Source organism: Equus quagga, chromosome 17, assembly GCF_021613505.1.
Source record: "Equus quagga isolate Etosha38 chromosome 17, UCLA_HA_Equagga_1.0, whole genome shotgun sequence".
Lineage (NCBI taxonomy): Eukaryota > Metazoa > Chordata > Mammalia > Perissodactyla > Equidae > Equus > Equus quagga.
In genome coordinates, this window is record NC_060283.1 from 8,357,444 (window position 1) to 8,371,916 (window position 14,473).

At 46.8% G+C, this 14,473-nt stretch overlaps 1 protein-coding gene across 2 annotated transcripts in view; it reads left to right on the plus strand.

The window, feature by feature from the left end:
• Positions 1-14,473, plus strand: part of PLAAT3 (phospholipase A and acyltransferase 3) — a 43,551-nt gene that overhangs the window by 6,528 nt on the left and 22,550 nt on the right. For both annotated transcript variants that reach the window (XM_046643886.1, XM_046643887.1), the window contains exons 3-4: positions 9,144-9,246; positions 13,032-13,300. In XM_046643886.1, the coding sequence (XP_046499842.1) occupies positions 9,144-9,246; positions 13,032-13,300 (372 nt within the window). The remainder of the gene's footprint in view (positions 1-9,143; positions 9,247-13,031; positions 13,301-14,473) is intronic.

Below are 14,473 nucleotides of genomic sequence, written 5' to 3' on the forward strand. Positions count from 1 at the left end.
CACCAGTGACCCTCATCCCAGGCCACTCTCCTGACCTCCAGGCTCGTGGACTCAGCTGCCTCCTTAGCCTCTCCATTTGGCCACCTGGTGGACGTTTCAGCCCAGCAGGTCCTAGCAGGGGCACTCTGTCCTCCCTCAGCCTGCTCTGTCTGCAGCCTGCCGTTCAGCCTCCTAGTTGCTTTGGCTAGAAACCTTGGGGTCATCTTGACTCCTCTTCCCTTCACGCCCCACCTCGTTCCATCAGCCAATCCTCTTGGCTCTCCCTTCAAAGCAACCCAGAATCCATCACCTCTCATCTCCCACTGCCCCATCTTATCTTGGAGATGAGCCATCATCTCCGCTCTCCATCCTCCGTTCTCCCTCTCTCCCCGCCTTCCCCCCTCCACTCCAGCCATGCTGGCCTCTGGGCTGCCCTTGAACGCTCCTACCTGGAGCCTTTGCTCAGGCTGTTCCCTCTGCCTGGGTGTTCTAGACATCTGCAGGGCCCGCTCTGGCCATCCCTGATGCCCTGTTTAATATTGCACCCCCTGCCCCATCCCACTGCACTCCAGCCCCCTCCATTCTGCTCTACCTTTTCTTTCTTTTTCTTTTTTTTTTTGCAGGGAAAGATTTGCCCTGAGCTAACATCTGTTGCCAATCTTCCTCTTTTTTTTTCCCCTTCCCAAAGCCCCAGTCCATGGTTGTATATCCCGGTTGTCAGTCCTGGTTCTTCCATGTGAGCTGCTGCCACAGTATGGCAACTGACAGACGGGTCATGTGGTTCCGTGATCGGGAAACGAACCCGGGCTGCTGAAGTGGTGAGAGCACCGAACTCTAACCACTAGGCCATCAGGGCAGGCTCTACCTTTTCTTTCTTTTTGTTTTTATTTGGTATCCCTTCTAATATGCTAGATGATTTACTTGTTTACTAAGGTCTTTAAAAAAATTAAAAATTTTCTGTCTCTCTCCCTGACACTGAACAAAAGCTTCACCAAGGCAGGAATCTTCGCTTTGTTCATAGCCGGAGCTCAGGAGCCCGGGGCGGTGCCTCGCTCTGTGAGCATCTGTTGAGTGAATGAGCAAATGAATGAGTTCCTTGACCCTCCTGGGCCGAGGTGGGCACCCCCAAGGTGAAGAGGTGACCTCGGTCACATATACCGTTTCCCTGGGGGTAGGGGGAGGGTACTTGTTAAAAATGCAGAGTGATTCTCCATGCCTGCCAGCAACCCCCTCTCCTGTCATCTGTGTGCAGGCTCAAGGCTGAGAACCACAGCTGGGGGTAAAGGCCGCAGGCTTGGTGGCAGGCACCCAGTGAGTTCCCGAGCGTAGAGTTAGGGCACACCACACGCTCGTTTTATTGCTGTTGTCATTGTCCTGGACCTCCTCAGTGCTTCCCTTCTGCCTCTCAGAACACTGATCACTTAAATTTAAAAGGAGAGTTTAAGATACTCCACAGTGAGAATGCATCGGTGGACATATTTGAGATAAAGCTAATACAGTAACTTAGGAGAATCTAGGTGATGGTATACAGATATTCACTAAAAAATGCTTTCAGTTCCAGGGCTGGCACCGTGGCCAAGTGGTTAAAGTTCCATGTGCTCTACTTTGGCGGCCCGGGTTTGGGAGTTTGGATCCCGGGTGCAGACCCACACCATTCGTCACTCGCGCTGCAACCCACATACAAAATAGAGGAAGAGTGGCATGGATGTTAGCTCAGGGCCAATCTTCCTCAGCAAAAAAACACTTTCAATTCTGAATGTTTGAAAATGTAGGTTCGAAAAATTTTCATAATAAAATGTTAGGAAGCATGCTATGAACTTAAAAATGTTCATTGCAGAAAAGCGGAAAATACAGAAAAATAGAAGGAAATGAAACCATCACAATAAGCACCCTTAGTCCTGGCACCCAGAGGGAGTGTATGCTAAGATATTAGTGTAAACCTTGTATTTACTCTGTTGCATAGTAATAATTATGTGGATTACCCCAAATTGAACACACTGCTGTTTGTCAAGTCAAGCTCTTTCTGAATCTAATACAGATGTATGTTTATTTAAACACTTTGGAAAACTAGAAAAGAATTCAAAAGAAAATTAATACCCAAAATTCTACCACTTAGTCATAAACACTGTTTACGTTGTGGTGTATTTTCCACAGTTTTTCTTTTATGTGTTTAAATTTTCCTTTTTAAATGAGGTTTAAAACATATACTGTTTCTCATAAAGCTTTTTCATTAACTATTATGTTATGGACATTTCTTGTTATTAAGTATTCTTTTAAAACAAAACTTTTAAAACATAACTGTATAGTATCCTGGTATATAAATATGGCAAGATTTAACTCATCTCTTTCTGTAGGATATTTGTGACCTTGTGATGGACATCTTTCTGGGCATTTCAGATTATTTCCTTAAGATCTGGTTTATAAATAGAAATTGGGTCAAAAGGAATGAATATTTTTAAGGTTAGTGATACAAATTGCCAAATAGCCCTTCAAAAAAGTTGTACTGCTTTCTGTTCCCATCAGCAGTGAGAATGAGATCACCTGTTTACCTGCATCTTTTTCTATATTTAATACTAGTATTTTAATTTTCACCCAAACCAGATTTTAATATTCATTTATTTGATTACGAGTGAGGTAGAATATGTTTTCTTGTATTAATGGTAATATGTATTCCTCTTTTAAAAATTATTTATTATGCCCTTTGTCCATTTTTTTCTATTTTGGTGTTTAAATCTGTTTTATTGATTCATAAAAACTCTTTATATAGGAAAGACATTAACTGATTTTTTGGGTCATTTTCTTCCAGTTGTTCATAGTACCTTGTTTGTGGTGTTTTCTCAATGCATAGAATGTTCTGGCCTGGCTCTTTTGGTTATAAAATAAGAAAGCAGGCCACTTAAGCTAGCTCAAGTAAAGAAGATTTAGTTTAAGGACATACATGGAGAGGTAAGGGGATTCTCGTGAAAATCTAAGAACAGGAGCTATAATAACAGGGCCTCTCAAGGCCTAGAGCGGGGAGTCAGTTCCGGATCAAGGTGACTCGAGGCTACTCAGCAGCTGGAGTGTGTGCATCTCAGTGCTAGCGCCCCACCACTGATGCGACTCAGCCAGCAGATCTTGACACGCCTGCTTCCTTCTCTCCCATTATCAACAGGAGTCTTCTGTTTGGTCAGAGTTGGCATTCTCTGCTCCCACCGTTTGTTTGGCCCATGGTCCATTGGGGTCTCTCTTGCCTCTTCTACGTCATGACTTTTCAGTTTTAGTCCCTGCTGCCAAATAACCTGTTTTGTTTTCCATTGCTTGGTTCCTATTTTTGAGAGACAGAGAGGATTCGATTGGCCTAGTTCCACTTCTCACGGAGGGTCACAGGCTGCCAACTGCCTGGGGCCTGTACCGTCTTCTCGTCCAGCTGACTGGGGCTGGGCTGTGTGGTCACATGGTAGAAAACATGGCTGCATGGGCAGCTGAGACTGTAGGTGATCAGTTTCCCTTAAAATGGAGTATGAACATAACACGCAATGATAGAAATTTTTAATAATAAGAGCTTTAACATTTTTTAAATTATCAAAACTGTCGACGAAAATAATCCATAACCAATCTATAAAATGAAAATTTGGGTGAGTTTATTCTGAACTTAAATCTTAGGATTATAACCCGGGAGAGTCCTTCCACAAAGGAACAGAGCACTCCAAAGAAGTGGGGGTACACAGGGTGGTTATATACCCTCAAAGAGGGTGTTTCACATATGATTGAAGTGTCCCTCCCACAATAGTCACAAGACTGCCCTGTCGGCACAGCACTTGATGGACACAGCAGGTAGTGGGTCTGCCATCTCGGTGGGTGTAGCAGGAGGCAAGTCTATTGTCTCAAGCTGGGCGGTCACAGGTGAGCGCAGCAATCAGTTTCTAGCCTAAGGAAAGATGCTTAACCCTTAAGGAGATGCCAACGTTGGGAGGGGGAGAGAAGTAGCACCTTTATCTCAAGGGCCTTTGCTCTTGCCATAGGGAATCTCTAAAGCAGATATACAATGCATGCTCAACAGCCACGGTCAGGCCCTTTTGGAAAGACAAGGTCAGGTCGAATTAGGTTTACACAAAATGGCTTCCTCATATACTCCAATATATCCTATTGCTTGCCATTTTTATTTGTCAAAACTTTTAGTCTTTTCATTTATTCCTTTGACTTTGGCTTTTCTCCTTAGAGCGTCTTCCTCTATTCCAAGATCTACACATATCCATCTGTGTTCTTTTAAAATTTATTTTATGATTTTATTTGTTGCATTTAAGTGTCGCTGATTTTTAAGCATCAGCATGCTCATATTTACAGGTACCAGACGGGAGATGGTTGCAAGAGGTTTTGGTGACAGATAATGTCCATGTTCTCCAATTAAACACTGAAAGTTCATCAACATGAGGGATTTTTTTTCCTCATCTAAAAATCTTTTGAAAAATTTTATTATAAAAGTAATTCATATTGGTAAAAAAATAGAATAGTATGACACAAAAGGAAAAAGTCTCTGAACCCCTCCCCCCATATACTGTGCAGCAGTTTGGTGTATTTTCCTCAGATCATACATAGTGTATAATACATTTTGCCTGGAAATGTATAAAAATGTATTTTAAGCAAAAATGGGATAGTAATATTTTTCAACTTACTTTTTTCGATTATTTCCGTGTCTGCTCTTGTAAATCCACCTTATTCTCTCTAACGGCTGTATGTACTTATGGATGTAGGATAATTTATTTAATTGGTCGTTATTAATGGTTGTTTAGGTTGTTTTCCCAATGTGAATTTTGGAGGCCAGAAATTGTTCCTCAATTCGCTTGTTAAGGAAAATGGCTGTTACACAGCTCTTTGTAACTCTGCTTTTGTGGGGAGAATAAAGACGTTTTGTTCTGGAATCTCGTGGGCGCAGAGTCTCTGCTTTGCCATTGTTATCATCTGTGTTGCCAGGAGAGCCCTGATTACTGTGCTGGCTGGGGATCCCCACCCCCAGCCCTGCCCTGGAGAGGCTGCTCTCTTCCTGGTGCTTCCTGCTGGTCCCTGTTCCTGGGGGAAGAAATGCCTGGTAATGTGATACAATTGGATTCCAGGACTGAGCATCAAGCTGAATGAGGGAGACATCACTGCCCATCCTTTTGTAACAGGAGTCTGCAAACTTTTTCTGTAAAGGGCCAGATAGTGAAGATTTTAGGTTTTGCAAGCCATGCGATCTCTGTTGCAAATATTCAGCTCTAGGAGAGAGAAGGCTGCCGTCAACCATATGTCAATGATTGGGTGTGGCTGTGTGCCAATAAAAGTTCACAGTCACTGAAGTTTGAATTTCATATAGTTTCATGTGTCACAAAATAGTCTTTTTCTTTGGACTTTTTCCCCAAGCATTTGAAAAATGTGAAAAACCATTCTTAGCTTGCATCCAAAAATAAGCAGAGGCAGAAATTTGGCTCATGGACTGTAGTTCTACTTCGAATTTTATAACACGAGTTCTTGAGTTCTTAATTTTTATTTAGCTGAGTTGGCTTATGTGTATCAAGGAATTGTTTCTCTAGTTAGATGTTAGTGACAGTGAAAGAGAATTATTCATATCCTTACTTCATGACGCCCTCTGCTCTCTGGTTCCTGCAAGGCGCCCTCTCTTGTGTGTGTGTTTTGTTTTCTTTGGTTCCCTTTTATCATGGTCTTTTACCCCATCTTCCCAGTGGCCAGCATCCTAATGTGTTTAATGTATGTACTTTAGTTTGTATGATTTTTTTCTTGTTGTTGTTTTTTTAAAAAGTATTTTTTCAGGTCTGGTTCTTATAGGATGTGCATTATTGGTTTGTGTGTGGGCCTCTTTAATTTATATAAGTGGTATTGGGTTGCAGAGTTCATTCTCATTTTCCACTTGGCACTATGTCTGAAGATTATCCATGTTGCCATGTGAACATTGAGCCCTTACTTCGAACAAGTGCACAGGGCTCCATGAGTGAGTCCACCTGCTTCCACTTCATTTTGAAAAAGAAGTGTCCTTGAGTGGTATTAGGTTTTGAACTTGTGTGTATTTGGAAATTTGTGTCTTTTCCCCTTACAAGGGACAGGCAGTTTGCTTGAGTATTTAGAAAATCACAACTTTTTTCCTTTCGAACTGTAGATATTCATTAAAACTTTTTTTCATTTTTATTTTTAAAAATTTGTTTTAAAAAAAATTAAGGTCTCATTTACCCCTTTTAAGTTCGGTTCTATGAGGTTTTTTTTAAGGTATGCTTTTTGGTGAAGAAGAGCGGTCTGGAGCTAACATCTGTTGCCAATTTCTCCCCGCCACTTTTTTCCTCCCCAAAGTCCCAGCACATAGTCGTATATCTTGGTTGTAGGTCATTCTAGTTCTTCTATGGGGGACGCCGTCACAGCATGGCTTGATGAGCGGCGTGTAGCTCTGCACCCAGGATCTGAACCTGTGAACCCTGGGCCGCTGAAGCGGAGTGTGCGAACTTAACCACTCGGCCACGGGGCTGGCCCCAGTTCTATGAGTTTTGATAAACACTTACCATTGCATAACCATGAGTTGAACTGCCCCCAAATTCCCTCACACCCCTCTGTGGTCAACCCCTCTCCTTACTCCTGGCCCCTGGCAATCACTGATCGCTTTCCTGTCGTCAAGTGATGCCTGTTCTGGAATGACACATGACTGGAATCATTCATGACGTTGCTTTGTGGGTATGGCTTCTTCCACTTAGCATCATGCGTTTGCTGGTCCCTTATCTTTTGGTGTTTAGTGTTATAAAGTCTGAGTTTCTTTGTAGGTATGTTGGTCATCGTAATAAGAATTTTTTTTCCAGCCCTGTTTCTGTGTGTAGGTCTCCTTTCATTGATATTTGTCTGGAGCACGGTGAACTCCTTGGGTCTGTGCATCTGCTGGCTGCCTGTTACTTGACACCTTGTTACTGACGTGCTACTGTGCAATTGGTAGCCTCCCTGGGGGCTGGGTCCCTGTCTTGTCTTTACGGCCTTGCTTGTTTGTGGAGACCCCCAGTTAAATTCCCCTTGGGGGATCCTTGAAGACCCTCTAACTCTCACCAAACAATTTATATATATATATATATATATATAAAGATTGGGACCTGAGCTAACATCTGTTGCCTATCTTTTTTTTTTTTTCTTCCCCCCCCCCCCCCCCCCCCCCCCCCAGTACATGGTTGTATATTCTCGTTGTAGGTCCTTCCAGTTGTGCTATGTGGGACATCATCTCAGTATGGCTTGATGAGCGGTGCCATGTCTGGGCCCAGGATTCAAACCAGTGAAACCCTGGGCCACCTAAGCCAGGGAACTTAACCACTCAGCCTGGGGCTGGCCCCTTTTTTTCTTTCATTCTGGAAAACAAATGGGATTCCTAAATTGCGACCAGAGTCCCTTGTTCTGAAATAGCTTCTCAGTAAGGTCAGGGTGCCTTGTTTTTGGAAGATAAATTATAATTGCTGCAGAAGAATACATGATTTATCTGTAAAATTCCTGTGAAAAGATTTTTTTTCCTACTATATGTCATCTTGTTTGCGGTTTTAGTGTTTCTATAAATAGAAATGAACTGCCATTGACCCTGCTTCACGGGCTTTGTAGAGTTGTGATTGGCTGTTCCCACTGGCCATTGTTTTCATCCCAAGGGAAGCCACACAAGGGTGAGCATCTGTCAGGCGCACAGAGTGTGGTGGCGGGATGTGGGCAAACCCCTCTGAGTCTGTGCTTTAAGAACAGGAGAGCCAGAGCCCCCGCCCCGCTCTTCACTGCACTGAAGGGCACGAGGCCGTGACTGCGAGTGGAGACTACAAAGGACAGAGGAGATAAGATTTAAGACTGGGTTGGACCAGAGGAGCTCATCCCCCCAATGCTGGTCCCAGTCGGAAGTCCTGCCCCACCCCCTCCCCCCTCCCCTAGCACTCAGCACAACGTCTGTTACTGGCACCTCAATAACGTTGAATGAAAGTGCTCTTGACCCTCCTGGAAGTTTTCTCCAGCCCTGCTCCGTGCTCCCCTAACAGCGTGGGGCTCTGAGCAGCATTTCAGCATCCTTGCTACCTTCCCCGGCACAGGCACACACACATACATGCGCTGTGCCACACCGGCACTCAGTGTGATATGATAAGAAATATATTTTTGGTCTTCCTCCCTAGTTCCCGGAACAGAGCTCCTAAAACCCTTGTAATTTCCTGAGTGATTGGGGTGAGAGGAGAGTCTCTTGTTATTCATAACAAGCCCCTTTCACCCTTTTCTGAGTTTATGCTAACGAGGTGTTGAGGGCTCAGAGCCAGAGGAGCCAGCCAACCAACCCGGGATTAGAGCGCTGGAACCTTCCATCCCACCTCCGAGCCCCCTGGGGCTGGAGAGGGGCTGGAGGCCGAGTTAATCACGAGTGGCTAATGATTTAATCAATCACGCTTAGGTAATGTAGCCTCTATAAAAAGCCCTAACGTGAGGGATTCAGAGAGCTTCTGGGTTGGTGAACACATGGAGGTGCTGGGAGAGTGGCACGCCGGGGGAGGGCGTGTGAGCTCTGTGCGCCTTCCCACACGCCTGGTCCTATCTACCTCTTCCATCTGGCTGGTCCTGAGTTGTATCCTTTATAATAAACTGGTAATCCAGTAAGTAAACCATTTTCCTGAGTTCTGTGAGCCATTCTAGCTAATTATTGAGTCTGAGGAGGGGTTGTGGGAACCTCTGATTTATAGCTGGTTGGTCAGAAGCACAGGTGACAACAGGACTTGTGACTGGCAGCTGAACTGGGGGGCGGGCACTCTCGTGGGACTGAGCCCTTAACCTGTGGGGTCTGTGTTAACCCTGTGCAGTTAGTGTCAGAACTGAGGTAAACTGTGGGACCCCCAGTCCTTGTCTATTGAGAATTGAATTGCTTGGAAAACCCACATATCTGGTGTCGGAAGTGTTGGTGTGAGTACGGTGTAGAGGAGACAGTGTTTGCCTTTACTTGTCCATTCACACTAACACTCACACACACCCCCTCATCATCAGGATGAGCAGCCAGGAGGACATTTCTGCCAGAGAACCACTGGGCTAGGTTGGGGAGGGCCTGTGGTTCACCCTCCCGGTTTGACATCCTCTGGCAGGGCCCCCAGCCTTTGCAACCTGGTTCCCAGTTCTCGCTCCTGTCACCTCTGACAGTCCTCTTCTTGGTGTTGCAGCCGGAGCCCAAGCCTGGAGACCTGATTGAAATTTTCCGCCCTTTCTACAGACACTGGGCCATCTACGTTGGCGATGGATATGTGATCCACCTGGCCCCCCCAAGTAAGGACGCCTGGGCTTCCACTGTGCTGGGGCTGGGAGGAGAGGGAGATGGCGGAGCTGTGGGTAACAGGTGGCCCCAACATTCTCCTTGGTTCCCGACTGGCGGGTGGTTCCTGGGTGCTACAAGAAGGCAGTTTGGTGTGGGGCAGTGGTTTTCAAACTATGCTCCTTGGAACCCTAGGGGTTCTATAGAGGGCCTGAGATGGGCTTCCCAGGGGGCAGCTCTGCTTTTATGGGTTTATATACCATGGTTTTGGATAAACCACGTTCAACTCTTAAGGTATGGGTTTTTGGGCAGCAGACTTGGCTATGAACCCAGTTTCTACTCTCCAGCCTCGGTTTCCTTATCTGTAAATGAGGCTAAGAATACTTGACTTGGAGAAATGTTGTGAGAATTCCCCACTCCCTTTCTTAAACTTTTTATTCACACTGAGGTATAATATAAATACAGTAAAGTGCACAAATGTAATAAAGTGTATAGTCAGTGAATTTTTAAAAAATGTATCCATCCATGTGACAATGACCCAGATCAAGATCTAGAACATTCTGCCTACCCTAATCCTGCGTTCTTCCTCGATATCCTCTCCCCTCCCTAGAGGCAACCACTATTCTAGCTTCTCCTGCCATCGGTTAGTTTTGTTTGTTCGGAACTTCATGTGAGAGGAATCACAGTCTGGCCTGGGTTCTTTTGCTGGGCCCGTGAGAGTCATCCACGTTGAGTGGTAATCGTTTGTATTTTTTCGTTGCTGTGGGTTTTCCATTATATGAATACACCTCAATTTGTCATCCATTCTTCTGCTGATGGATGTCAGATTGGTTCCAATTTTCGGTCACTGTGAACACAGTTGCTGTGGACATTCTTGGATATGTCTCTCACTCATCCCTTTAATGGCCTCCCGCTGTCCTTATAGAGAAATCAGGAGTAACCAGAGTAGATGTCATCTTCCCCACCCCTGATTAACTAAACCACCAATCCCTGTCCCCACATAATCTGCCTTTTGTTCTGTTAAAATGCACAGTGCCCCTGCCCTCATTTAGAAAGCCAGCCCTTATATGTGGGTCCTGGACCCCCACCTGTTACTTTCATAAGCACTTTGCTCCTCAAATTCCCTGCCTCCCTCCGTATTATCATCGTCTCCCTCTCTACTAGGTTATTCCTATCGGCATAGAAACCATGTAATATCTCCTGTTGATAAAACAAACACCCCCAGACCTCACATCCTCTCCAGCCAACTCCCCAAAGAGCAGGTCTCTTGTCTACCATGGCCATCACCGATTCCTCACTTCCTATTCTCAATTCAGTTCCCTCCACCAGGCTGTCTGTTTCACCCCTTCCTGGAACAGCTCTTATCAAGGCCACCAAAAGACCCTCCATGTCTTGACAAAGCCAAGGGTTGATTTTCTGGTCACAGCTTCTCTGCAGCACTTGACACAAGTGACCTCTCTGTTCTTCACCTGGCACCTGTCTTTCTTCCTCTCCCGCTGGGCCTTTCCTTCTCGGTCTCCTGTGGGGGATCCTCCTCTCCCATATCACTAATCCTTACTTTCCCCAGGTGACCTCATTGGGTCCCCTGGCTTCCAATGCCTTCCTTTTTTTTTGAGGAAGATTAGCCCTGAGCTAACATCTGTGCACATCTTCCTTTATTTTATATGTGGGCTGCCTGCCACAGCATGGTTTGATAAGCAGTGCATAGGTCTGTGCCCGGGATCTGAACCGGTGAACCCCGGGCTGCTAAAGCGGAGCGCACAAACTTAACCGCTACACCACCTGGCCGGCCCCTTCTCATGCCTTCTATTTGTCCATATAGTCCAAGCCCATGTCCGCAGCTTAGGCCTCCCTGCTCAGCTACAGGCTTGTATAACCTCTTGACTACTTGGCATCTCCACCTGGGTGTCTAATTGGCGTGTTGAACTTGACATGCCCCACATGGAAGGCTCTGGTGGATGACACCATCCAGCTGCTCAGGCCAAAAATCTAGGCAGCATTCTTGATCCTTTTCACCCCATAGCTAAGCCATGAGGAAACTCTGTTGGCTTTGTCTCCAAAACTGCCTCCGGATCTGATCACTTCTCATCATCTCCATTGCTTGTGTCCTGCTATAAGCTACATCTTCCTTCATCTGATTCCACCGTGGCTCCCGGTTGGTCTCTCTGCCTCTTGCCCACTTATGGTCAGTCCCTGCTTCACTGGGCAGCCAGCGTGATCGGTCTAAAGTATAAAGCTGATTATATCACTCTCCTCCTTAGAATTCTGGTTTGGCATTTCCATCAGACGTAGAATAAGATCAGTCTGTGTGTGGCGTGTGAGGCGTGGCATGGTCTGGCTCCTGCTGCCTCTCTGACCCTCCTCGGTGTCTTCCCTCCTCCCGGGTCCCCAGACTTCAGCCACATTGGCCTCCTTGCAGCCTCTGGAACATGCCACGCTCTTTCCTCCCTGAGCTCTTTGCCCTTGCTTTTCCTTCTTCTTGCGATGCTCTCCCTGGCTTTCAGCTGCCTCCCCCTCATCATTCAATTGTCAACTCACGTGACCATTCCCAAGGTGGCCTTCCCCAGCCGGAGCCAGAGCAGCCTCCCCTCGTTATCCTCTCCTGTGTTACTGTCTTTCTTCTTCTCTGGAGCATTTTCAGCACCTGAAAGTGTCTCATTTTCTCTCTTGTTCATTATCAGTGTCCTTTCACTAGAATGTGAGCTACTTGAGGGCAGGTGTGGTGTCTAGTTCACGCCACTGTCTCCAGCACCTTGGACAAGGCCTGGCACGTGGTAGGGCCTAAGTATTGATTGACTCTCTGCACTGAGTGGGTCTAACTGGTGGCCAAGGGGCAGGGGAAGGCATGACAGGGATCTGGGTGGACAGGTACCACCCATCACTGGGTGAGGGATGCTCTTTAAAGGGAAAAGATGCTCTACCTGCATCTTCTTACTCGAGCTTCGCAGGAATCTTGGGAAACAGGTGAGGCGAGGAGGGCTAACCTCACGCTAATGAGAAAATGGTAGAAATGAGAATTGGAAGGCAGCGTAGAGAACAACCCCAATAATAATGACAGCCGACACTGCAGGGCACTGCCCTGTACTTCACAGGCCCTGGTGAAGGCACTGTGCATTGCCAACTCTTTAATCCACAGCTCCCTGTGTGGTACCCTAGGGACAGGTAGGGACTGTCATTGTCCCTATTCTACAAGGAACGGAGACTCAGAGAAGTTAAGCAACTTGCCCAAGGTCACACAGCAGGTAATGGGGGAGGTGGGACTCAAACCCTGGCTGTCGACTCTCTATTCTCTGTGTTTAACCACGATGCATCCTGCCCGGTCTGACGTTTCCCTAAATTCAGTCATGGATTGTTTGCCTTATCCAAGTGCCGTCTCCACGATTGTCCAGCTTTTCTGCAGTGATCAGCTTCGCATATGTTAAGGAAGTGTAGCCTTGATGGAATCACCAAAGGTCACATTCTATTCCCCCAGGGAGATGGGGGTGCTCAGGGCCCATATTTGCATAACCGAGAGTCCCACTGAGTGTCACAGGATGTAGAAGACCAGCTTCTCTAGGTTAAAAAAAGATCACGGCCAGTCATGGAACTTCACTACTCCTCATTTCAGATAAGAAAGCCAAGGCCCAGAGACAGCAAACGCCTTCTCCAAAGCCACACAGCATGTGTCCGATCCTTCCCCTTTGAGTCTTCCACACCTGCTTATTCCTTTGTGGATAGTGGCAAGGGTGGATACCTGGCTGGGGGCCCGCGCAGGCCTGCCCAGGATTGAAGTCCCTGTCTCCTCTGTGTGAATCCACAGGTGAAATCACGGGAGCTGGTGCGGCCAGCATCATGTCTACCCTGACTGACAAGGCCATAGTGAAGAAGGAACTGCTGTATGATGTGGCCGGGAGGGACAAGTACCAGGTCAATAACAAACATGACGACAAGTACTCGCCGCTGCCTCCCAGCAAAATCATCCAGCGGGCGGAGGAGCTGGTGGGGCAGGAGGTGCTGTACAAGCTGACCAGCGAGAACTGCGAGCACTTTGTGAACGAGCTGCGCTACGGAGTGCCCCGCAGCGACCAGGTGCGTCCTCAGCCTGTGTCCCGTCCCCTGGACCCAGACTGTTCCCTCAGCTGACAGTGGCTGGGTGTCAGCCTGGGCTGTGCTGGGGTGGAGACAGAGGTGTGAGCGAGACAAAATGTCAGAGACAGAATCCCTGCCCTTGAGGACGTCACTGTCGGGGTGGGGACGGGGGTGGGGAGACCAGCAAGTTGGCACCGCAGACCAGTGCGGTTAGGGGGTGCCGGCCGAGGACGTCAGTCATAGCCATGACGGTCAGCCTGGTTGCTGAGCCTGCCTCTCTGGCCCACCAGCCCTGAGATGGACCCTTCCCACAGCCCCAGAGGCAGTTTTTATTATGCCCGCTTTACAGATGGGGAAACCGAGGCTCCCAGCACTTAAATAGCTTGTCGACGGCCATTCGTTTCATCAAACGAATCTGTGTCGAGTCTCCAGACCTGGGGCTTGTCTTTTCCTGGGGTTTGTCTGCAACGGTGCTGACTTTGTAGCAGACGTGGGATTTGAAGTCCAGGTTTGTTTGACACAGCTTTTCATGCTTATAAAAACACGGTCCTCAGCCCCGCTGAAACCCCAGGGTCAGTCCAGGGGCCCTGGGGATGCACTTTTGTTCATTTACTTAGTTTGACTGTGGCCCTGCTCCCTCTGTTTTTTGAATCTCTTTTTCTCCTGAGTAACTAGCTTCCTTCTCATTCTCTCTCATCTTCTCTCCCTTTCTGCACCTTTGACACCAATTTTTTTTCTTGGCGAGAATATTGTTTGGAAAAGTTCTTAGAGGCCTGTCGATGCAAAAAGTAGGATTTTTTGTTTCAATGAATGAGGAGGTTAAGATCTGCCAGATTGTTTATTTTTATTACTTTTTAATTTTTTGGAGATGTGGTCTCTTTCTTGTTCGGGGAGGTGGTCACGGGCATGGGATCCTGGAGTCGGGCAGACCTGGGCTGGATCCGGGCTCTGCCTTTTGCCAGCTTTATGAACTTGGCAGATTTATTCAAGTTCTCGAAACCTTGGTAAAAGAAATGATAATGCTGATCCTGGAGGGTTATTGTATGAATTCAATAAGAGCATCTTTATGCTGAGCAGAGTGCCAGCTCAGAAAGCACACAATAAATTGTAGCAGAAGAGGTGTCGTAATTGTCCTCACCTTCATTCTTTTTCTCGGTTCACCCAGTGCCTTGT